The 25,457-nt window shown below is 41.4% G+C and overlaps 2 protein-coding genes and 1 non-coding gene across 4 annotated transcripts in view; all 3 read left to right on the plus strand.

The window, feature by feature from the left end:
• CAPRIN1 (cell cycle associated protein 1) overlaps positions 1 to 12,640 on the plus strand; it is a 39,603-nt gene extending 26,963 nt beyond the window's left edge. The window contains exons 12-19 of the mRNA XM_077777475.1: positions 338 to 399; positions 863 to 973; positions 1,397 to 1,546; positions 3,335 to 3,485; positions 6,408 to 6,602; positions 7,096 to 7,196; positions 8,269 to 8,332; positions 9,863 to 12,640. Coding sequence (XP_077633601.1) covers positions 338 to 399; positions 863 to 973; positions 1,397 to 1,546; positions 3,335 to 3,485; positions 6,408 to 6,602; positions 7,096 to 7,196; positions 8,269 to 8,332; positions 9,863 to 9,927 — 899 coding nt within the window. The 3' untranslated portion in view covers positions 9,928 to 12,640. The remainder of the gene's footprint in view (positions 1 to 337; positions 400 to 862; positions 974 to 1,396; positions 1,547 to 3,334; positions 3,486 to 6,407; positions 6,603 to 7,095; positions 7,197 to 8,268; positions 8,333 to 9,862) is intronic.
• Positions 12,641 to 15,575: 2,935 nt separating this feature from the next.
• The window catches only part of NAT10 (N-acetyltransferase 10), a 35,769-nt gene continuing 25,887 nt past the window's right edge, over positions 15,576 to 25,457 (plus strand). The window contains exons 1-8 of one of the 2 annotated variants that reach the window (XM_077777473.1): positions 15,576 to 15,840; positions 17,754 to 17,876; positions 18,193 to 18,284; positions 18,886 to 19,057; positions 20,621 to 20,743; positions 22,626 to 22,687; positions 24,115 to 24,229; positions 24,325 to 24,432. In XM_077777473.1, the coding sequence (XP_077633599.1) occupies positions 17,769 to 17,876; positions 18,193 to 18,284; positions 18,886 to 19,057; positions 20,621 to 20,743; positions 22,626 to 22,687; positions 24,115 to 24,229; positions 24,325 to 24,432 (780 nt within the window). In that variant the 5' untranslated portion in view covers positions 15,576 to 15,840; positions 17,754 to 17,768. The remainder of the gene's footprint in view (positions 15,841 to 17,753; positions 17,877 to 18,192; positions 18,285 to 18,885; positions 19,058 to 20,620; positions 20,744 to 22,625; positions 22,688 to 24,114; positions 24,230 to 24,324; positions 24,433 to 25,457) is intronic. The other variant, XM_077777474.1, reaches the window with a different exon arrangement.
• Positions 19,807 to 19,911, plus strand: LOC144242547 (U6 spliceosomal RNA). The gene has a single exon (XR_013338378.1). It is a non-coding gene; the product is annotated as a U6 spliceosomal RNA (small nuclear RNA).

The following is a 25,457-nucleotide window of genomic DNA, read 5'->3' on the forward strand; positions in this document are numbered from 1 at the left end:
CCCGAACATGTCATTAAGGGCACAAAAGTTGGAACTATGTAAAATAACATATTTATTAAGTCTTCAGTTTTGTAAAAGGAGTTGCTGAATAAAAGCATGTTTAATACAGTTAATTTGGTAGTTAGGATTTCTCCAAAGTGAAGGGGGCTCCTATCTCTGTAATATCTCTACCAAGAGTTAGAAAACATATCAGGGTTATGCCTTCTAGAAGTGAAAGCAGTTGTGAGAGTTTGACTAATAATGACTACCAGGGAACCAGATGCTTACTTGAAAGCTAAAATCCTGCCTATACTTTCTTACTGATTTTCATGATCACCAATTTTGGTCAATTTTGCAGTTCATTCTGAATCTAGACTTGCTCAGCCTAATCAAGTTCCTGTACAACCAGAAGCTACACAGGTAGGAATGATAGAAATATTGTTGCACATTTGTTTTTACTCAGTTCTTGGATCTCTTTCTTTAATTAGCTTAATGAGGTCAGGTATAAATTTTAACATTGTACAAATCTGGCATGGGTAGCTGTCTACCTTTATTTTCATGTTTACATTTACCTTTGTATTACTGATGTAAAATTTTTTTTGGTTAAATCTTGTGTTTATGATAATAAGAAAGATGCATTTTAAATTTTGAACTGAGTAGAATTTGAGAAGACACATTTTAAATTTCATAATTCTAAAATTTAGTGTAGGTGTTGCCATTTAGACGCATTTGTAGGGGACTTCATAACTGGACTTGGATGTATTTTTGCAGTCGTTAGGTTTTATAGTTTACTTAACAGGTGTATCTGTCTACTTCTTAGCCCTGTCTGTATTAGAGTTGGTTTATAACAGAAAGCAGCTTTGATTGCTTTATTTCTGTGTAGGTTCCTTTGGTATCATCCACAAGTGAGGGGTATACAGCATCTCAACCCTTGTACCAGCCTTCTCATGCTACAGAGCAACGACCACAAAAGGAACCGATTGACCAGATTCAGGCAAGTTTCTGTTACTAGGTAACATAAACTTGATGAGGCACTTACTCATGAATTGGGCAGAGGTAAATTACTGTAAATATTGTGATTCTTTATATCTAAAGCATGCAATACAGTATTTTGCTGTTATAAAATAGTTAATTTTTTTTTAAGTTTACTTATTTTGAGAGAGAAAACATGAATGGGGGATGGGAAGAGAGAGAGGGAGAGAGAATCCCAAGCAGGCTCCATGCTGTCAGCACAGACCCCAACGTGGGGCTCGAACTCAGGAACTGTGAGATCATGAGCTGAAATCAGGAGTTAGATGCTTAACTGACTGAGCCACCCAGACCTCCCAGTTGAATTTCTTAACATACTAAGACTTGGATAGTAGACTTGGCTAAATTTATTTTACCACTAAAGTGCATCTATTCACTTTGTGTTTAGGCAACAATCTCTTTAAATACAGACCAGACTACAGCATCATCATCCCTTCCGGCTGCTTCTCAGCCTCAGGTGTTCCAGGCTGGGACGAGCAAACCGTTACATAGCAGTGGAATCAATGTAAACGCAGCTCCATTCCAGTCCATGCAAACGGTATGTAAATTAATTAAACTAACATTAAATGTTAGTGTGTACTAGTGTGTACTATCATCATGCCAGAGTCTCCAACGAAAAGGTCTTCATTTAACTTTGTGCTTGAGTGTGCCTCTACCCAACTATAGAGTATATTTAATTGATAAACTCTGATTTTTCCCTCTCCCAGATATAAATGTGAGTCTTGGGAGTTATGTGCTCTCATATTTTCCTGTTTTGTAGTTTCATCCTTTTGATTTGATTAACAAAAGTAAACATGCAGAAAAGTAGACTATGTATATAAGGAACTCATCAAACTACACGCCCGAAACACAAACAACCCAGTGAAGAAATGGGCAGAAGATATGAACAGACACTTCTCCAAAGAGGACATCCAGATGGCCAACAGACACATGAAACGATGTTCAGCATCCCTCCTCATCAGGGAAATACAAATCAAAACCACACTGAGATACCACCTCACGCCAGTCAGAGTGGCTAAAATGAGCAAATCAGAGAACTCTAGATGCTGGCGAGGATGTGGAGAAACGGGCACCCTCCTACACTGTTGGTGGGAATGTAAACTGGTACAGCCCCTCTGGAAAACAGTGTGGAGGTTCCTCAGGAAACTAACAATAGAACTCCCCTATGACCCAGCAATAGCACTGCTAGGAATTTACCCAAGGGATACAGAAATGCTGATGCATAGGAGCACATGTACCCCAATGTTCATAGCAGCACTCTCCACAATAGCTAAAACATGGAAAGAGCCTAAGTGTCCATCAACAGATGAATGGATCAAGAAGATGTGGTTTATCTATACCATGGAATACTACATGGCAATGAGAAACAATGAAATCTGGCCATGTGTAGCAACATGGATGGACCTTGAGGGTGTTATGCTGAGCGAAATAAGTCAGGCAGAGAAGGACAAATATCATATGTTTGCACGTATAGGAGGATTGGGAGGAACTTGACGGAGGAACAAGGGGGAGAAGAAGGGCGGAAATGGTGGGGGAAAGGGAGAGAGGCAAACCATGAGAGACTTTTGAATGCTGACAAAAACTGAGGACTGATGGATGTGGGGGGAGGGGGGGATGGGCACTGGGTGTTATGTGGAAACTAATTTGACAATAAACTATTAAAAAAAAAAAAAAAAAAAAAAAAAAAAGAAAAGTAGACTATGGTGTCATGTATAAATCATTACTGAGATTTAACAATAGTCTACATTTTCCCGTATTTGTTTAATCTTTCAGTTTACTTGCAGTTTCTCATAGTGAATTTCACCTATTATGATACTTCATCCTGGTTTTTCAGTAAGCATCTCTAAATTGTAGAATTTCTAGAAAATGATGATGAGAATACTGTAATTAATGGGATACAGTTAAATCAGTGCTCATGGGAAAGTTTATAAGGTTAATTAAAATATTAACTTTTGGTTAAAATGTCAGTAAAAAAATCTAAATAAAAAATTCAACTCAAAGTTCATAGAATTAATTTCTATAAGTAACATTGTATCAGTGGTTTGCATCTCTTAAAAAAGATTTCTTATTTACAATAACATTTCAAAGACTGCTGATTTTTGTCTTTTTAGATTTTGATCTCCACTTATGCTTTCTTTTAAGTGCTGTATGGTGTATGTGTATTTATATAAATATAAATATGTATATGGGGGGAATATATGTGTGTGTTTGAGACTTCCGTAATGTACTTACATTTTTCAGTAAAACCAGTATTGAGGTCTGCTATGTTAAAAAGGAAATTATTAGCATCTTTAAGAGGATGAAGTAATCATTTATTTACTTACAGGTGTTCAATATGAATGCCCCAGTTCCTCCTGTTAATGAACCAGAAACTTTGAAACAGCAGAATCAGTACCAGGCCAGTTATAACCAGAGCTTTTCTAGTCAGCCTCACCAAGTAGAACAAACGGACCTTCAGCAAGAACAGCTTCAAACAGGTAGGAAAACCGGGGTCCCTTCCTTGGCTGTGTGCTTTCCAACACCATTACTGACAGTGTTAGGAGGGCTTACACGTTAAAGTGGCAGTGTCCAGGAGTTTTTGTTTTAGTAGTAGACTTTATGGATTTTTTGTTGCAGATCCTGAATTAAATCAAGTCCATATTTATTGTATGTGAATTACGTGCACTTTTCTTTGGAGGCCTTATACCCATTTTCCTTTGGTCAGTAAGCTTTCATAATATCCCTCTTTCATTCCATGATTTTAGTAGACCTTGTTATTTTGGATTATGATCAACTTTACTTTTAATTGCTAATTAATTGAAGCCAACTAGCAGGATACCTGGTAGGTAGTAAGTTAGTTATACAAAGTTAAGAAGCAGTAAGGAGTTGGGTTGGTTGTCAGTGTGCTAATTATAATCAGAGTAAAACATGCAAAAACCTTGTGGTGGCTGCATTTGGTAGAACTAGGTTGAAAGAAAATTCTTGTTGGCATGTAACGTTATACATAAGTTGGCTGTTGGCTTTAAGTTGACCACATCTGTCATAATAATGTAGATAGAGATATCTTAGATTGCTTAACTTTGTAAGACATATTAAATACCTGCTTAGGTCTTTGGTTTTTTTTAATGTTTTATTTATTTCTAGGAGAGAGAGACAGTGTGAGCAGGGGAGGGTCAGAGAGAGAGGGAGTCACAGACTCTGAAACAGGCTCCAGGCTCTGAGCTGGCAGTCAGCACAGAGCCCGACGCGGGGCTCGAACCCACGAACCGCGAGATCATGACCTAAGCGAAAGTCGGACACTTAACCGACTAAGCCACCCAGGCGTCCCAGGTCTTTGGTTATTTAGATCCTCAGTTGTTTAATTGGGATCCCACAACAAACTAGCAAACCTTGCTAAAATCATAGGAGTTAATAGTTTAGTTTTACCAGACTGACTGAAAGAACTATGAAATATTCTAATTGTCTAATTTCTTGATAGACTTTGATGAACATTATGGGGTTTTCAGTACTGAATTCTTACATATCCCTATAGTATTCAGCATCCACTAATTAGTAGGAAGTTTGAATCAGCCTGTAATCTGATAGATATTTATCCATTATGCTATTTTTGTTCAGCTTCTGAATGATATAGTTGGGCTTTATGTTCAGGCTCCTTTAATTACTGCCATGTACTCATAAGCATGTCAGCACAATGTCTGTAGGCCCCCAGTACATCTGTAGTATCTAGTTAGGAACAGCACGAAAAAACGATATGGCAGAATCTGGCTATTTATGGACTTCCAGTTTATGCTGTACAAACACTTCAATAGAAATTTTGGGGTTTTTGGGGTGCCTGGGTGGCTCAGTTGGTTAAGCGTCCAACTTCAGCTTAGGTCATGATCTCACAGTCTGTGAGTTCGAGCCCCACATTGGGCTCTGTGCTGACAGCTCAGAGCCTGGAGCCTGCTTCAGATTCTGTATCTCCGTCTCTCTCTATGCCCCTGCCCCACTTGTGCTCTGTCTCTTGCTCTCAAAAATAAATAAAATGTTTTTTAAAAAAATGATTTTAAAAAAAAAAGAAATTCTGGGGTTTTTGTTGTTTTTTAAGGAATTCTGGTATTTTAAAATAAAGACCACATTTTAATTGTATGAGTTTTATTTATTGCTATGAGTTTTCTTGCAGTGAAATTTGACCAAGACTAATAAAATTCTTACTGATAAAAAGTGAGTTGAAAATTCACTTCCTTTGACCACTCTCTACATGTGTATGAATGAATCTTTTTAGATAGAAAATGTTTATCTGTAATCGTGATATTTGCCTGTAATTTTAAATTTGAGGAATGTAGTGAAAGGCGTCTGTGTAGAAAGATCACAGTGAATAGTGTAATTAGTCCATTAATTGGATAGTTCAAATAGGAGCCATGACAACCCTTCTCCTAGGTATACTTTGGCATTTTCATTGCAAAATAGCATTTTAAAAATTGATGAATGTATTTGGGGTTTCCTGAGGCCATAAAATATATCCGGTCAGGTTTTTAAAGAGTTATACCACCTTTTCTCTCTGCCTAAACGTGAGAGATTTGGGCTGGCTGTTTTTGTTCCTGGGTAGTGGACCTTCTCCAGTCTACACCTTCCTCCCCTCCCAAAGGTACTGTTCGTATCCTGTCTTTTCTCCCCGGTGAATTATGAACATTGCTTAATGCCCAGAAGGTACCTCTGGACTTAATTTTTGAAGATTTCTAGATTCTAGACTTCTCCCCATTGTGGAAGAAGGGGGTGTGCAAGGTAGTGTGAACCGTCTAGAATCTTTTCTTTACCTCATCAGGTTGAGTGCCAGTGTGAGTACTATTTAACGGTCTTCTAAATTGGTTGTATTTTAAAAGTACTTGAAATGGAATCAGGCATTAAAGGAGGTATAAGTTGAAGATTTCTGCTTTACCTTCATAATTGACTGAATATTCTACCAGATGGTTGTTTAGCTATTGGAGAGCGTGGTTTTGTATGTTTCATTAAGTATCAAGGGAAATTTAAAATAAGAAAGCTTCTACTACTAAGCTTTATAGTGAAAAAAAAAATAAATGATACACAGTGGTAATTGTACTGTTTTAGTATGTAAGATCTTTGGAATTATTGTGAGTCTTTGTGCTCATAGGCAGATGCCTCTCAGAAGATGTATAACAGGTTTTCATTCCATTTGGGAGGACAGAATTTTGTGCTCTCACACATTGTGTGCTTCCAAGGGTTTGGAACTCTTGTTGGATAATTGCTTAATATATGGGCTGGAGAAAAATAGGGACCTAATGTGTAATTTTCCTTGTAAGTATGAAAATTTATTTGAAGATAATTTGAGAAGGTATAAGACACTTTTGAATGCAGAAAATGTGAAAGAAAAATTGTAATGAGCTGTGTGTGTGTGTATAAATTTTTTCTTTTTATCATAGTGGTTGGCACTTACCATGGTTCCCAGGACCAGCCCCATCAAGTGACTGGTAACCACCAGCAGCCTCCCCAGCAGAACACTGGATTTCCACGTAGCAGTCAGCCCTATTACAACAGTCGTGGTGTGTCTCGTGGTGGTTCCCGTGGTGCTAGAGGCTTAATGAATGGATACAGGGGCCCTGCCAATGGATTCAGAGGTAAAGAAAAAAAAGTAGCAAGTTCATGTTCCTTTTTGATTTGTAAAATAGAAACATGTTATATAGTTTTTGGGAAAAAGATGTATCTCTTTGCATTAACCTTTTATGTACAATTCAAACATTTTTAGTATATTATAGGTAGTTAAATTGACAACATTGGTAATGAGTGTTTTTGTATATGTAAAATCCATGTCTTCCATGTCTCCAAGGGGATAATTGCTTTCCATTATCAGACTTTATGGGTTTTTTTGTTTTTTGTTTTTGTTTTTGTTTTTCGGTATGTGGGGTGTGTGTGTGCATGGATGGGTGAAAATGTTCTCTTCTAAGGAAATTAACACTCAAAAATTTAGGAACAGATTGGATCAGGATGGGAAATTAGAAATTAATTTGAATAACTGGCATGGCTTACAATTTTTCAGTTCTTCCCTTATTAGTAAGAAAGTAGAAGTTCCTTGAATAGATAAGAAAATTGTTTTCTTGTCCTAAATTTCAGGAGGATATGATGGATACCGTCCTTCATTCTCTAATACTCCAAACAGTGGTTACACACAGTCCCAGTTCAGTGCTCCCCGGGACTACTCTGGCTATCAACGGGTAGGTAGAAGGTGCTTTAAAATAATACCTGACCTAAGTAAACCAATGAAATAGACTGATGGGGTTGTTTGGACTTAGGTAACTAAGGAATTTGAGGCTATTTTGCACCTTTGTACAAGGTACTTTATTATGGAAAATGATGACTTTTTGCTTTTCCTAGCACTCAGTATAGGTATTCGTTTTTTAGAGTCTGTTAAAATCGGAATGATTTCACGCCCTGTTGGTGGGAATACAAATTGGTGCAGCCACTATGAAAACAGTATGGAGGTTCCTTAAAAAACTAAAAACAGAATTATCATATGATCTAGTAATTCCACTGTGTATTTAGCTAAAGAAAATGAAAACGCTAATTCAAAAAGATACACGCACCCCTCTGTTAATTGCAGCACTACTTAGGATATAAACAATACCTATACATAATATAATAACCAAGATGTGAAAGCAACCCAAGTTTCCATCAATAGATGGATAAAGATGTATATATACTCAATGGAATATTATTCTGCCCCCAAAAAAGAATGAAATCTTGCTATTTATAACAACATGGATGGACCTACAGAGTATAATGCTAAATGAAAAATGTCCGAGAAAGACAAATACCGTGATTTCATTCATATGTGGAATTTAAGAAAGAAACAAAAAAAGAGATAAAAAGATGAGCCTCTCAAATAGAGAACAAATTTGGTAGTTGTCAGAGGGGAGATGGATGGGGGGATGGATGAAACCGATAAAAGACTTAAGAGTACACTTGTCTTGAGCACTGAGAGATGTATAGAATTTTTGAGTCTTTATATTGTACACCTGAAACTAATGTAAATACTGTATGTTAATTACACCTAAATAAAAATTAATTTGTGTAGGAGAAAAAATGATTTTAAGAGCAGAGACATCTCATTGAATGTTTTTGAGAATAAAAAGTAAATTACAGAATAACTTGTAGCTATGATATATTGAAATGTCTAAAAAGAATAAGGACAAATTTTGTGTTCTGTGTTAGGCACTAAGAATAGATAGATGAGAAAGCATTTTAAAAAATTACCTTTTGTTCAGTACTAACTAGCTTGTCTTCTAGGATGGATATCAGCAGAATTTCAAGCGAGGCTCTGGGCAGAGTGGACCACGGGGAGCCCCACGAGGTAATATTTTGTGGTGGTGATCCTAGCTCCTAAGTGGAGCTTCTGTTCTGGCCTTGGAAGAGCTGTTCCATAGTCTGCATGTAGGTTACATGTTAGGAATACATTTATCATTACCAGACTTGTTGCTAGGGATTAAATGAAATGCTCTGTTTCTAAAACTTATCTTGAACCCAAATTTAATTTTTTGAATGACTTTCCCTGTTACTATATAAATTGTCTTGAAAACTAGAAAATTTCTTCTCCTCAGAAAAAGTGTTTTTCCAACTGCAAATTATTTTTCAGGTCCTAAAACCTGCTAAATGTTTTTAGGAAGTACTTACTGAAACATTTTTGTAAGACATTTTTGGAATGAGATTGAACATTTATATAAATTTATTATTCCTCTTTCATTTTTGAACATGCATATTATATTTTAGGGTCAGAAACACTTTAATGGCCAGATAAGCCATAGTTACATTTAGAGAACCATTTAGAAGTTATAGGACTAATTGAAATTTCAATGCCTTTGGGTCACTAATAGTGATACAAATGTCGAATTAGTTCTGACTTTTACGTAAAACATCCAAAATCCTAACTAACGTACTGAACTGTATTTAAAATTACAGGTTTAAAGAGTTTCTGGTTTTGTCTATTACTGTAGGAGAACTGCTTCCTATTTGGGCAGGAAGTCAGCCTGTATAACAATTAGAGGTAGCATTTCATATAATCTGAAGTTCTAAATGGTTCTCTGATTTAAGGGAAGTTAAATTGAATAGGTTTCCTCTAGGTATTGGCCATAACATGTATAAAATGTATATTAAGGAGGAATTACAGAGTGCTTTGATTTCAATGCTAGTAGAAACTGGCCAGCAAAAAGGTGCATTTTATTTTTAAATTAATGGATCACTTGGGAATTATTGACTTGAAGTATCAAAGGATATTTGCATGTGAATGTGGGTTATGTTCTTTCTCACCTTGTAGCATATTCTATGAAAGTTGAGTTGACTGGTAGCTAAAAATCTGTTTTAACAGCATGTAAAAAGTTATCTGTTACAAGTCATTATACAATTTTGATTGTTATGTAGTTTCTTTTTAACAGTTTAGGTAACAAGGTCTGTTTTTCATTCTGGTGCTTTTATTAATTTTGATAGTATGATGTTCCTTACTACTGAAATGTAAGCTAGAGTGTATACTAGAATGTAAGCTCCATGAGAGCAGGTACCTTGTCTGTCTTCACTGCTGTATCTATTTCCAACGCCTGATGACAGTGCCTGGCACATAGTAGGCACTCAATAAATACTTGTTGAATGAATGAATGTATGAGTACTGGTGGAATACTCCATTAGCTCTACTCTTCTTTTAGCTAGAGAACATGAGCAAATTTGCGCATGACAACTTCCAGGACAGGTGAACACTGAAGAATTGACCTCTTAAACCTAATAATGTGATGACAAGCTGCCCACATGCTTCTTGACTTCAGATGAAAAATCTGCTTGAAGGCAAAACAAATAATATTTGAAAGAAAAACCAAATGCCATTTTTGTCTTCTAGGTCGTGGAGGGCCCCCAAGACCCAACAGAGGGATGCCGCAAATGAACACTCAGCAAGTGAATTAATCTGATTCACAGGATTATGTTTAAACGCCAAAAACACACTGGCCAGTGTACCATAATATGTTACCAGAAGAGTTATTATCTATTTGTTCTCCCTTTCAGGAAACTTATTGTAAAGGGACTGTTTTCATCCCATAAAGACAGGACTACAATTGTCAGCTTTATATTACCTGGATATGGAAGGAAACTATTTTTATTCTGCATGTTCTGTCCTAAGCGTCATCTTGAGCCTTGCACATGATACTCAGATTCCTCACCCTTGCTTAGGAGTAAAACATAATACACTTTACGGGGTGATATCTCCATAGTTATTTGAAGTGGCTTGGAAAAAGCAAGACTGACTTTTGACATTGGATAAAATCGGCAAGTCAGCCCTAGAGTTATTCACTGGTAATTGACAAAACTAAAATATTTCCCTTGAAGAAGGAAGGAGTGTGGTTTGGCAGAACAACTGCATTTCACAGCTTTTCCAGTTAAATTGGAGCACTGAACGTTTAGATGCATACCAAACTATGCATGGGCCCTTAATACAAGGCTGGCTACCAGCTCTGACACAGCACTCTTCATTCTTGGCCAAACGACTGGTTAAAAACACATGTAAATTGCTTTTTAACAGCTGATACTGTATAAGACAAAGCCAAAATGCAAAATTGGGCTTTGATTGGCACTTTTTGAAAAATATGCAACAAATATGGGATGTAATCTGGATGGCCGCTTCTGTACTAAATGTGAAATATTTAGATACTTTTTGAACACTTAACATTTTCTTCGACAATGACTTTTATAAGGATTGGTACTATATATCATTCCTTATAACGTACATTGTCTGTCACTAATCCTCGGATCTTGCTGTATTGTCTCCTAAATTGGTACAGGTACTGATGAGAATATCTAATGGATAATCATAACACTCTTGGTCACATGTTTTTCCTGCAGCCTGAAGGTTTTTAAAAGAAAAAGATATGAAATGCCTGCTGCTACCACCCTTTTAAATTGCTATCTTTTGAAAAGCACCAGTATGTGTTTTAGATTGATTTCCCTATTTTAGGGAAATGACAGACAGTAGTTTCAGTTCTGATGGTATAAGCAAAACAAATAAAACATGTTTATAAAAGTTGTATCTTGAAACACTGGTGTTCAACAGCTAGCAGCATATGTGGTTCGCCCCATGCATTGTTAGCGTTTCAGATCTTAATGGTTCTCTCCAGCAGCTATTTCTGTAGTACTTGCATTTTATCTTTTGTCTAACCCTAACTGAGTTATATCTTCTCATGGAGGCATTTATATTCAAAGTGGCGATTCCTTCACTTAGATGCATAGGGAGAGTCACAAGTTTGATGGAGATGACAGTTTAGTAATTTATGTACTGTTGGAATTTGTGCTAGCAGTTTGAGCACTAGTTCTTTGTGCCTATGAACTTAATGCTGCTTGTCATATCCCACTTTGACTTCATGGAGAATTAATCCCATCTTTTCAGCAAAGGCTACTAATACTAAGTTAATGGTATTTTCTGTGCAGAAATTGAATTTTGTTTTATTAGCCTTTAGTTAAGGAATTTTTCCAGTAGGTGCTCAGCCACTAAAGAAAAAAACAAAACACAAAAATGATTCTCAAAACATTCATTGTTAGACAACTGGAGTTTTTGCTGGTTTTGTAACCTAAAATGGATAGGCTGTTGAACATTCCACATTCAGAAGTTTTTTTGTAGGGTGGTGGGGAAGGGGGGGTATTTTCAATGTTTATTTTAAAATAAAATAATTCCTGACTTTTCTCATGTGTGGTTGTGGTACATCATATTGGAAGGGTTATACGTTTACTTTTACATATGAGTATTTCTTTTGCTAGCACCTCCCGTTGTGTGCTTTAAATGACATCTGCCTGGGATGTACCACAACCATATGTTAGCTGTATTTCATGGGGAATAGATTAAAATATTCATGGTTTACTGGGTAATCCCTAGATGTGTATGCTTACAATCCTTCTATATACAAAACTAAATTTGCTATCTGTGTAGAAAATAATTACATGACATTTAAAATTGAAGTAAGTAAGTTCTTTATACAGTGATCTCTCTGAATAAGTTCAGAGATGGGATGGGGGAGAAATGCTTTCTAGGTTTCAAACGTCTATGCATTAGTGTAGATGTTGTGAATGTGTAAAGGTGTTAGTAGTTTCATTATTTCTATGTATGTTTTTAAAAGAGTCGTTTGTTCTTTCTGAAATACTATAATATTTTTTTGGCATTCTATCATCACAGTCTAAATGTAAAGCTTTTATGTCTCAATTCAGACTATATTTTTTAAAGGAGGTGCCTTGTTATGAGGCAGAGAACTTTTTAAAAAGTCCCGTTAAGATCTGAGTCTTGGTACTAAGTGTTCTGTATAATATGTGAATACTTGTCCTACCTGCAGAAGGCCTTTTGTTTGGTCAAATGCATATTTTAGCAGAGTTGCAAGAAAATGACTGTCACATGTGTCACTGTAGCTTCTTGGTATAGTAAGACTCCACATATAAAGTACTTTTGTAAATGCACAATATCAATCATCTCATGTGGATAACGAGACTTCTATTTTAAAGCTTTAAGGTAGAATGTTGATGACCTTGGTTAGAGCAGTTTTATTTCTAGATCCTAATATCCCTACCGAATATGGAAGAGTTTTTACAATCACTGTATCTTGCTATTAAAACAAATATCCTTTGAAACACTTTTTAATCAGTTAGCTTCTATAGTTCTTTTGTCTCCTATATATGCAACTCTGTTATGTGGGAGACTTTTCCACTTATAGGAGGCATGAGAATATGTTTATTTTCAGAAGGCTCAATAACTGAAATGCTCTGTTGACAGCCAGTTCATAAAGTGTAGAAGGCAGTTGAGTCATCAGCCTCCTAAGTGTCTTAGGAAATATGTGCTGTTCTTTTATTTTCATTAATATATCTAATTAGGGGATTGAGATACAGGTAAGCACTGAGTTCAAACCTTTTTTCATATCATCTTAATAAGTTCTGGATCCTTATCCTACTTGAGTACTTACTAAGCACTTTGACTATAAATAATATTCAAAGAATCAGTATTGCCCTTAAGCTTATCCCTTCTATAGAGTCAGTGGGGAGGGAAAACCATCAGGAAAATGAAAGTAAATTGTTAAGGCTTATCTTTATACCTTTCCCCATTCTGAGTTCTATAAAAATACTGGAAAAGAATAGTGAATGTCTTAAATTACATAGATTAAATATTAAAGTCTGATTCATTACTGTCCTTGAGTGAAGTCTGCATTAGTTGTGTGTAGTATCCAGCAAAGCTCTGAAGTGCTACTTAGGAGAGGAAAAACCTTAAAAGCAGAGGAAAAACTTCTGGTAGCCTGGTCTTCTCAGGAGCAGAGACTACCACCATCTTCTTTCAGTCAGGAGCTCATGGAATGTAGGCAGGGAAAAGACCATCTGGTATAGTGTTGTATTCTTATTTGTAAGTGCTGCTTTAAGTATGGTCTTTACATTAGGGAGACACCTTATTAGTCCAGTGAACTCAGGCTTCATTTGGCAAGTTTGGGTGTCCTTTGCCAAGCATAATGGTAAGCGCTAAGCATTCAGTGGTGACAGAATCACTGTGATTCCTGCTTTCACTGAGCAGTCTGTTCAGAGATAATGTTGTGACACAAAACTAGCAAATGCTATGATGGAGCAACATAACTGATGACAGCTATAAAGACCATGACTGATAAGTTATGACCTAGTCAAAATGATTGGGAAAGACTTCGTTGAAAGGGATAATTGAACTAAGACTTGAAGGATGAGGAGTAATTAGGTAGAGAAGTGGAGAGAGGAGCATGTCCAAAGGTACAATCTCCGTGACTAAGCTGTCTGCTCAGGTAAGAGTATTGGTTTTAGTAGAGTTGGAAGCTGGAAAACAGGTAAAGGGTATTAACAGGTGGCTTGATAGTACTGTTCCATGTTTTGTCTCCAGAACAGTTGGAAAATGTAAGGTTTCTAAGCTGTGTGTGTATGGGACCAGTAGTGGGGTAAAGATAGTGGGTCACCTAACAAAATTGTCATTTAGAGAATACACAATGCAGTTTTGAGAATAAACTGGGGCAAGAGATGTCATGGGAGTATCCCATGTGAGAAATGATTACAACAAAATGGAGGGCACTAATGAGTGGATCCTACGTATTTCCTGTCTCACTTAGTGCCCAGTATCCTTTACTTGGGTAATCCAGACTTCAGTCGTGATACTGATCTCTAACTACATTCTTCCCTAGGTGATCTCTAATCCCAGGACTTTGAATACAGTCAGTATTTTAGTCACTTCTAAATATTTCTAGGTCCCAAACTCCCATCTTGAGTGTTACAAATCAATCTCATTAACCTGTATTCATCCATTTGCTTAGGGTAAATACTAGTCCTTAACCAAATCAAATAACTTGAAAATATATCCTGAATCCTCTAACATTTCTGACCACCACTGCTACCAGCTTAGAGCAGGGTAACTACAGTAGCTTATAATGGCTTGCTCTGCTGCTGCTCCTCATCCTGCAGTGATTTTTGTGGGCAAGTCAGATTTGTCACTTCCTGGTTCCCTAAACTCCACTGGTTTTCCCATCATAGTTAGAATTCTAAATTTTGGTCTATGTGCGTTCATTATTTGACCTAATTTTGTTCTTGCTCACTGTAGTCTAGCCAGTTATCTATGTGTTAAATCTTCAGCATGTGAAGGCTTTTCACTCAATTATTCTTTCTAAATTCAGATGTTTGCTCCAGTGTCATCAGCTCAGAGGCCTTCCATGTCCACCACTAAAACATATCCTTAGTCACTTTACTTACTGGATAGTTTCTTCTTAATAGTACTTAAAACTTACCCAGAATTCTGCAAACTTTATGCGTGACAAACATTTTGGTCATTTTATCCCGTGTCTGGCATATTGACATTTGTTGAGCAAATCTGAAAATGATGGATGTTGGACTAAAAATGGGTAGTAGTGATGATTACATTGGAATTGGAAGTGTCTTGATTTGAGGAAGGAGTTGTGACTTCAGGCATTTTGAGTCTGAGGTATTCAAGAAATGTCAAGCAAGCAGTCTGGAGTTGTTTGCTTGAAGTTCAACGATCTGGCCCAGACTATAAGAATACATAGGCAATTCTTGTAATAAGCTTGGGCGAGTTCCCTGGGAGCTGGGCGGGAGGGAGGAGGAGAGGAGGGGAAGTAATTCAGCAAGAGCAGAGCCCCAGAGCTGGTTTTCGTTAGTCGCCATCATTTAATGGCCAGTTTAGGCCCAAAGGGAACTTGCGAAGTACCCGCACTGGCGGGTAGAAATAATATTGAATTTCCAACAGGTATACACGGTCATTCCGGTGTGGAAGGAAGGTCAAGTGGATGAACTAGATGTGAGCGAGTTTCCTCATTTTGTCACATTAAAATGGGAAGTTTCTTAAATAAAAGAATCGGTAAAATTACGCACAGATCCCTGGAGTCGGTCGTGTCGTGTAACTAGGCTAAACACTAAGAACCCCGGACCACTTAACGTGTGCTACCGCGGACCTATCTGGTAACCCGGGCTCGCCCAACACAGAGGCAGGCGCTTACTTTGCCCTTCCGAGCCAGGGGAGCTTGGTTCTGATACGCGAGGCAAATGCACCTGTGACACGGCGAGGAGACTAAATTCCAAAGCCGCGTGGGCGACGTAGGCTGCAGCTCCGCCTCCCGGGCCTATGACGTCATCATACGGGGACAGGGTTGACGAAGGTCCCCGCACGCGCGCCGCGCCGTTAGTGCGCTCGCGCACATGTCGTCTTCCGGTGCCTGAGCAGGACCCGCGTCGCGGAGTGAGGCCAGCCGCTCCCTCCGGGCTTCTGGAGTAATTGGGTTTCCACACGTGCTTCCGCTTGGCTGCTGGCTGGGATCCGCTGGGCTCGAGGTGCAGGTATCCCAAGACGGGGTGGCTGGGGATGGGTACCACGGTCGGTGTCTGTGTCCTGCTTGGGCAGAGGTGGCCGGCTCGAGGACAAAGGCTCTGTATGCGTGCCGATGCACGGCCCGCGCCGACTGCGGTCCCACACGGGCGCTCCTAGATGACAGGGGCCTCTTCGATTGGCGGCCACTCTCCGCGTGCATCCCGGGCGCTCTCGGGAGTTGCGTGGCTCCATCTCCACCTTCTAGGTCGGGGTGAAGGGTGGGTGGCAACGCCTTTGCTTTCCGCGGAGCTTGCCTACAGGTCCAGGTTTCGGCGCTGGGCATTAAACTGAGGCAGTCTGATTCCAGATCCTTCTATGTTTTCAACTGTCTCAGCTCGTTCGTTTATAGTCTTTATTCAGCAGTCACATTCAGGACTTGTTTTATTTGCTGATGCGTTTAGAATGGTGACTGGCACATAGATGCTGTGTTTATTTGTTAGGCGAATAGATAAGTGAATGAGGAATAGTCCTCTTTTCCCTCAAGGCCCTCATCCTCCATTAACCCTTCCATGGCAATTCCAGCCCACGGTAATCTCAGACCTTCATCAGACCACTGACTGTACTGTTATTATTATATCTAGTTTTGTCTGTTTTTAGACAGATTGCCCCTTATCTCTTCCTCTTGAATATTCTCTCCAAGGAGAATGAAAGCGCCTTGAAGTCAAGGCTTATCTGGTATTATTTCTGGGGCTCCCACAGTAACTAGAGCAAAAGCAGTCCCTACTAATTAGTTACCGAATGGATTGTGTGTGTTCTCTCTGTGGCCTCAACTCAGCTGACAAGTTGCGCAGAGTGGTGAGCCGGAAAGAGCTTAGGCTTTGGAGTCAGGCAGATTTGAATGTGAATCCTGTTTGTTACATTTCTTCCTTAAGATACTTGAATTCTTTATTTTTGCTCCTTTCCTTATAAAAAAAAGGAGCCATTGAGCGTAACATAATGTTTTATGTTAAGAAAGCACTGCTAAAATCATTATTTGGATTGGAGGTTAGAAGGACAGTTAAGGCACAGTAAAAGTACAGTTAATGAACTTTTTATTTAGAAAGTCGTGGGCCCTGGAGTTTCTAGGTGGCCTGTCATTCTTAATTTAACATTGTAGAAATATGATTGATATTCTTGATGTGTCTTTGGTGTGTTTATTGTGGTAATGATGCATTATTGTATTGTACATAGTCATAATTTTTAAGGTCTGTCTGTACAGGCTTCAGTATGGTTTTCTCTCCTTTGAAGAGACATTTGGACACATTTCATCATAGTAACATTCATCGATTTTCTTTCTGTGACTTTATTACTAATGCATGTAAAAAAAAAACCCTCTAAAAAACAGAAGAACAAAATAAGAAATACCTGCAGTCTTACCATCCAGAAATAATTACATTTTGGTGTTTTCTTCCAGGTTTTTTTCCCTTTGTGTTATGTACATCCATAAAAAAAATGGTATCATGCTTTCTTCTGTGAAGTCTGCCTTCTCATTAGCATCTTTATCCATATCCTTAGATAATTTCTGAAAGCAATTTTGAAAAAAACTCTTTCGAAAACTGCCTTATTTCACAAATATATATCTCACCATCATGTATTTTAATCATTCTATTTTGTGGAACATTGTTTCAAGTTTTTAAAAAACCTCTTTGATAAAAGTGTGAAATACAGCTTTCCTTCTGACTTCCATGCTGAGGAAACATTCTCTTCACCTCCCAAGACTCAGTTTCCTAATTTTAAAAATGGGACTGATGTGTTCCCTAGGGAGCGGTTAGAGGGTTAAGTAAAATGATACTTTCAGACCTGCTTAGCTTAGCCCCTGGTCCCACAGGAGGCTGCCAGCTCATGTTCCTCACCCAGAATCTGGTGTTCATGTCCAGTTGTGTTTCCTTTCTCTCTCTTTCAGTGATAGTCTTTCACCATGCATCGCAAGAAGGTAGATAACCGAATCCGGATTCTTATTGAGAATGGAGTCGCTGAACGGCAGAGGTCTTTGTTCATTGTAGTTGGAGACCGAGGAAAGGATCAGGTAAGAGAAGTGAACACTTCCTGACTGACTTCGTGTCTTGTCCCACAGTTAACTTGTTACTGCCCCTCCGTGGTGTCCGCACATAATACCATTAAGGTCCCTTTGACTGGTTTTCTTTACATAAAATGTCTAGTGAGAACCTAGGGGTGACTGTGAGGTGAGAGTGTGTGACCGGGGTTCTAGTTAGTCCCTGCCTAGGCACTGCCCTCTCCTGGCCCTCTGTTTACTTTCCAGATCTGTGAAAATGAGGTCTTGGGTCTGGCAGTCTCTGAGGTCACTTTTGGCCATGAGATTCTGTGGCTTTTTCCTTTGGCAGGTGGTCATACTCCATCACATGTTGTCCAAAGCAACCGTGAAGGCTCGGCCTTCAGTGCTGTGGTGTTATAAGAAAGAGCTGGGGTTTAGCAGGTAAGTTGGGCGCTTTTGAGTGTCCCGTACCATTTACAATTCCTGCTCCTTAATTATGTGCCAGGAAATGATTACCTGACATAGTTTTTCAGGGATCGTTTGGGAGGTGCTACCTCTGAGGACATTTCCAAATAGTGAAAATAATAGAGCTGATGTCCTTTCTTCGTTTCTGATGATAAGTTTCAAAGCCACCTTGCCCTTCCCAGGTCTTCTGGGGAACAGTACCATGTAATGGAAGCATTGGCTTGAGGCTCAGGTAGTGAGGCCCCCAAGGTTGATTTCAAGCCCTGGTCTAGCCAAATATGAGGTTTAGGCTAGAGGTTTAGGTCCCCATTACCCCCCTTTTGAAGATAAAAATCTGTGGAAGGTTCCAGGGCAGCACAGTAGAGTTCCCACACACACTTACCCCTGGCTCGGAGTCCATCCTCTTAATCTCTCTACTCTTACCTTCACTTTTAAAGGGAGGGGGTTAGCCCTGCAATTGCTGAGTTCCCTTCTAGCGCTGAAGGTCTTGATGGGTGATCAGTGAGCCTGTCCCCTGCTCCCACCCCTTTAGCCTCTCCGGTTAACAGGCTCTCCTGGGGTGGGTGGGTGATTGCAGTCACCGGAAGAAAAGAATGCGACAGCTACAGAAGAAGATCAAGAATGGGACATTGAACATTAAGCAAGACGACCCCTTTGAACTCTTCGTGGCGGCCACAAACATTCGCTACTGCTACTACAATGAAACCCACAAGATCCTGGGCAACACCTTCGGCATGTGTGTTCTCCAGGTGCGTGGCTTTCTCCAGCTTGGGGTTGGAGTCAGAGCGCGGAGGGCTCCCCACAAGAACCAGCGGACAGTAAGGAGAAAGACTGACCCACAGGGCCTCCCCCAAGCATTATCAGTGAGACCCTTGGCCGCTTTCCAAAGCAAACTTGGTAACTTACCTCATATAAAAATAAACTTTTCCACTTAGCGACACCTAACCTAGAGGTACCGAAACTGACACAGATGCTCCATCACAGCTGGTTCTAGCCAGCTGAGGATGAGAAAGAAAGTATTGTGAACCTCAAGTGACCCCAGGTTCCCAGATCCTAATGGGAACTAGCTGAAGACTTTGGTGAGCAGGGAGTAGTGGGCCCTGTTTTAACTGGCTCATTGTAGATCTGTGTGCTCCTGTCTTCTATTCAGTGCGCTTGATTGGTACACCCGCCCCCGACACCCCCCCATCCCTCTCTGTAGTCCTTACCCTCCCTCACTTTGCCTCCACAGAGAACTACCTGGTGCATTTCTTCTTCGGTATTCTTCTCTTGCCAGAGCAAGTTTCACATTTGTTTTTGTTTCTCGCTCTGGCAGTCTCTGTTTTATCCTTTGAATCTTTGACACCTGTGACCCCTCCCTGCCCGCCCCCCCACAAGGAGAATACATTTAAGCCCCCATCCCCAATTTTGGTGTGTGTTTATCATTTGCGAGTACTATCATCATTGTATACGTCCTAAGTCGTACTTTATGAAAGGTAAATTAAGAAATGAGGGGAAAGTGCTCGCCTCGACACCACATACATTAGAGCTGAAACGACACAGAGGGGTCAGCACGGCCCTGTGCAAGGATGACACAGAGATTCCAGCAGTATTCCATACTTTTGGCATTCAGAGGGCACTCCTTGGGATGAGCACTGGGTGGTACATGTAAGTGATGAGTCACTAAATTCTACTCCTGAAACCAATCTTACACTCTATGTTAACTAACTTCAATTTAAATAAAATCTTGGAAAGAAAAAAAAAAGAGGAATGGGGAAAAATCACGCATTGGAAGTTTTTGTTTTATTCTTCCTACATTGCAGTGGGTTGTCTCATACTGCCGGCTTGCATGCCACCTTGGAGACAAGAAAGGAGCATTTTGCCTCTTCTCACCTGGCCACTGGTTGGTAGTGAGTGCTCTTAGTCCACTGCTGTTGCCAGGTGCAGTGAAGATGTCTTCTTGAGGCCATGGCTCCCCCATGTGGGGCAGTTTGAGTTTTGTCAGGTTCTATGTAAACACGGCAGAAAACGAATGTGATGTATTTATGAAATACAAGCGCGAATCTATGAGGATGGGAGGATTCTTCCCAGATAGGATCTTGTGTGAGGTTATTAGACACACTTTTGTCATACAAAACCAGGTACACCTATTCCTCTAGTGCTGGACTCTCTTCTGTGCCCCTGAGTAAGGGGGTGGGGGTTTGGGTCCATCCTGGTGAGTCGGTGGGGGCTATTGTCTTGGGTTCATGCTCGGAACCCTCCTTTTATTTGGTTAAGCTTTCCTGGGGTTGCTCTTTGCATGACTAGCCCTTCCTGAGATCTCTTTCTTTTAGGATTTTGAAGCTTTAACTCCAAATTTGCTGGCCAGAACTGTGGAAACAGTGGAAGGTGGTGGGCTGGTGATCATCCTCCTGCGGACCATGAATTCACTCAAGCAGTTGTACACGATGACCATGGTGGGTGTATGGTTTTTAACTGAGTTGTGGTGGTTTACATCAAGCTGTGTTTTTGCTCTCGCCCACTTTAAGAGTTGAGGGGCACCTGGGTGGCTCAGTTGGTCAAGCAGCCGACTCTTGATTTTGGCTCAGGTTATGATCTCATGGTTTGTGGGATCGAGCCCCATGTCAGGCTCTGCACTGAATGTGGAGCCTGCTTGGGATTCTCTCTTCTCTCTACTCCTCCCCTGCTGTGTGCTCTACTCCTCCCCTGCTGTGTGCACTCTCTTCTCTCTCAAAATAAGTAGGTAGATGTTAAAAAAAAAATCCTGTTGAACAGCTTTAGTGAGCGGTCAGCACAGGCTCTGGACTGGGAGCTCTTTGACTGTAAATAATGAGAAAGTCACTGCAGAGAAAGTCAGTGGCCCTGAATGTGCCCAAGCATCTCTGAATTTCACATTTGCTTTCAGGCATTTGTAAATTCTACACCTGTGAGATTCAAGTGTGTTGCAGCTGTCAGGTAGTTACATTTCTGGAATGGAATTCTGCAAAGAGCCACGCCTGTGCCTCCATTTGTGGATTGCAAGAAAGGGACTATGCACAGACTTCCCCACCAGTCCCCGTCCAATGGATAGCGAAGGAGCATTTGCCAGTTCCGCTCCCAGTTTGGCAAGAGCTTTGACTGTGGGAGCGGTAGTTTCCACCCAGAGCTGACGACGTGGTTAGAAGTGGGAATATGTCTCCGTGGATGCACAGCTGGTCTGTGGCCCCGTCAGTATTGCCATGTGGGTGTTCCTCGTGACAGGTTTTAGTCACGGCCCCGTTGCCTTGCTCAGGAATGGCATTAGGATTGGCCTCAGGGTTTCACCGGCTCCCTTTATGTGGTGACATGGACTCTTCCACAGACCTTAGTAGCTGTTTCCCGTCACCACTGCTCCTCCCATCACTTGCCTCTGTTGTCCTTTGGCTTCCTCAGGGGCCCTCAGACTTGCTCAGTATGCTCTCACCTCACGGCCTTTGCACTTGCTGTTGCCATTGTTGCCATTGGGATATCTGAACAGGCCGCTTCTCACTGCATTCACGTCCCTGCCCTCATACCCCCTCCTCAGTGTGGGACACACCCTACCTGTCATCCTTGACCTCCTTGATTTGCCTCCGCAGCATCTGCCAGCTGCCTAAAGTTACATGTTTGTTTGTTTGTTGTCTGACTCCCTGTGCTGGTCTCTAAGCTTCATGAGATCAGGGACTTAGTTTTCCTCACTGGTGCATTTCCTAATTCCGAAAGAGTGCCTGGTGTTTAGTTATCACTTGTTAAATACTTGAGAATGAACAAATGACTTCGTGTCCACATCAGTTTGTCCCCATTTACCCCGCTGCCTGTTTCTCACCTCAGAGGGCCTTCCGTCACTACCCCATGTAAGTAGCTGCCCCCCTGCAAGTTGCTGTCCTTGTGCCATGTTTTTCATTTGCAACATTTGCCAGAATTTTTTTTTATATTCCTTTGTTTCCCTTTGACCCTTAGACTGTAGGCTCCATGAGAACAGAGGTCCTGCTTTATTGAATACCGGTGTGTACCCAGCATGTCTGGCATACATTTGGCATGTGCATTTTGTTGAATGAGTGAATACATTTTATGATGCTTGATAATATGTGGAAAAAGCCAAAGCTGAGGTGAGGAGATGTTTGTTGTAATAAAGAATATTACCTTTAGTGTTCAGTGCTCCAGCCTATTTCCAGCAAATAGCAGTTGGGCTGTTCAGCACAGCAGGTTACAGAGAGGAGTTCCAGCCGTAGCTCTGGCGCCTTCTTTCTCCCAGGCTTGCTTGATAGAATTTCTTCACACTTGGACTGCGAGCCCCAGTGCTGTTGGGATGTCTCTGTTCACAGATGTTGTCTCTCTTAGGATGTGCATTCAAGATACAGGACCGAGGCCCATCAGGATGTGGTGGGAAGGTTTAATGAGAGGTAGGTCTGAAGCACATTTCTCAGGTCCTTGATTGTGGGGAGCTGTGGTGGGAAGGATAGTTTTGTCTTGGACCCAGATGAAAGCTGTGCTTTTGTCTGAGGGAGGGGAGCCCAGGGGTACAGAGCGGTCAGATTCCTGACCGCAGTGGCGGTTGTGAAGCCAACAGTACGCAGTGAAAGTGAGTGGGGAGCTGGGGCCTGAACCAAGTCACTCTCCTCGCCGGCCTTTAGCATACTCACCTGTCAGAGGGCTGGATTGTCTGGATCAGTTTCCCCAAACGTGTTTCACAGAACACTAGTATTTTAAGAGGGACTTTGTGACAAAAGGGTTTCTGGCCAGATGCATCTGGGAAACGCTGATACAGTTTTTTCTGTGTGAACGTTTACATTAGCCTGTTGGAGCCTCTGAAAAGTGTTGCAACAGCAGGGACCTATTTAACTGATTGTTTCCCAGATTCATTTGACCACAGAGCTGTTTTTTAGGGAGCACCAGTTAGCAGCCTGTGAAACACCTTAAGAAGCTGTGGCCTGGATCAGAGGTCCTCATCTATAACAGTCTCGCTCCCTGGGGATATTTGGCAATGTCTGGAAACCTTTTGATTGTCACGGCTTGAGGGGTGGGGAGTGGGGGGTGGGGAGGGACGCTACTGGCCTCTAGTGAATAGAGGCCGGGGGTGCTGCTAAACAGCCTAAAATGTCCAGAACAGTCCCACAACAGAATCTTCTGGTCTGAAATGTTGCTGGTGCTGAGGTTAGGAAATCCTGGCCTCGGTGAAGCTTGGGGCCATTCCAGTTTGAATCCTCTCTGGTGTTTTCACTCAGTAGATGGAGTAGGCCTGGGGGTGGCCGTGTACTGCTGGGCAGAATGGAAGCTGTGAAAGTAGCATGTAAGGTTCTCTTCTTGCACCTGTGGGAGAATTTGGACTTCTCCAGCCAAACACATGTTTTCCTACACACAGGAATGTCGTGTTATATTTCTTAAGGGAGCTTTCTTCTCAGCTTTAGTTTTTCTTCCTTGTGGCAGAAAGTAAATTTGTGTGTGGGTTTATTTCCCTGTGACGGTGATCATTTGTGGGGTGGGGTAGGAGTTCCCCATTTAAGGATGGCCTGAGATAGCTCAGTCCTTAAAGGGTGAGCCTCAGAGGTGTGGGAAGGACCCTGTGACTCAGCTGTGCACAGTAGGAGTCCTTGTACCCCGTGTCTCGAGAGAGTTCTGGGTTTTCTTGTTTGCTGTATAAAGTGTGTTCAGGTGCCTTGTAGAGAAGGCTCAGAGTCCTCTACTGTTGCTCTCCAGCTGGGTTTTGGCTTTCTTTGTCTTTCTTAGAGACATGTGGGTGTCAAATCGTTTTCCTCAAGAAAAGCCACACCTTTGTTTTATAGATCTTGCCTCCCTACCCCCAACACCTCATTACGGTTTTGTTCTTCAGATTTATTCTCTCTCTGGCCTCATGTAAGAAGTGTCTTGTCATCGATGACCAGCTCAGCATCCTGCCCATCTCCTCCCACGCCGCCAGCATTGAGGCCCTACCACCCCAGACTCCGGTGAGTCAGCCAGGGGTCCGGGAATCTGGGGGAGGCTGTGGTTTTTGTGTGGACCCTCCCGTGGCAGTGGCAGACCTTCTCCTCCTCTCTGGTAGGATGAGAATCTTGGTCCTGCTGATCTGGAGCTGAAGGAGTTGAAGGAGAGCTTGCAGGACACCCAGCCCGTGGGCGTGTTGGTGGATTGCTGCAAGACCCTTGACCAGGTGAGTGTGGCGTTTTGAACTTCCCCATTCCAGGATAGACAGGGCAGAGGTAAAATAGAACGTGCAGAAAGCAGCGGAAGCCAGGTTAGGACAAGTGAGGATTTGGATCCTCCTTGGGGAAGGGACCTTTCCTCTTGCTTGAACAGCCGCAGTAACACCAGGGCTAGTCTCTGTCATCTGTGTTCATGGCAAGTCCAAGGATTATGTCCCCCTCCACCCTGGGTCATCAGTGCCCCTAGTAGAGGGTCTGGGGGAAGATGGATGGAATTTAAAGAGGAACCCCTCCATGCTTTTTCCAAGAGAGGGTGGTGTATCTGTATTCTTCCATTTCAGTTCAGTTTTGATGACATAAAGGGTTTGGCTTATGCCTTGCAGAGAAGTGCGAGGAGAGCCTGAGGCCCCTTGTACTTACTTCGGTTCCAGAGTGAGTCCTGATGGGGCCCTCCGGGGGGGTGGCCTGATCTTTAGGTACGGATAGTATGGTGGGTGGGAGCTTCCAGAATGCATTTCTCTGCTCATAGAGGTGGCCAGGGCTGGAAACTTAGATTCTCTCGTGGTGCCTGGGCCGAGCAGGAGCTGACTGGGCAGTGCCCAGAGGCCTTCAGATTGTCAGGTGTGTTCAGGATTCTGATCCTGAGCCTCTTGGCACTAGGCTCTCCCCTCATGATGGAAAACAGCTGTAGTGACACCTCCCACTTGGGGCGGAGTCCCAACACATTGCTTTCCCTGGGCATTCTAGAAATATAATTATCAGCCACATAGCTCTCTATGCAGACGCTGCAGGCTTTAGGTGGCTTTGAATCATGCCTGGGTAACCTTTGTCAGAGAGAGGAAATGCGGGATGGAGAAAGGGCAGAAGAGGGAGAAGCTGTAAAAGCAGCGGTAGTGTTATAAGAAAATGCATAGAAAAAATTTCTGAGTATGAAAGAGTATGGGTTAAAAATGGAAAATGGTGTTTCTACTTGGCAGCCCTACTCTGCAGAGACAGCTGCCTTTAACAGCTTATTTTGGATGCTTCTGGAACT

This window comes from Crocuta crocuta, unplaced genomic scaffold (genome assembly GCF_008692635.1).
Source record: "Crocuta crocuta isolate KB4526 unplaced genomic scaffold, BGI_CrCroc_1.0 scaffold384, whole genome shotgun sequence".
In the NCBI taxonomy this organism is placed as follows: domain Eukaryota; kingdom Metazoa; phylum Chordata; class Mammalia; order Carnivora; family Hyaenidae; genus Crocuta; species Crocuta crocuta.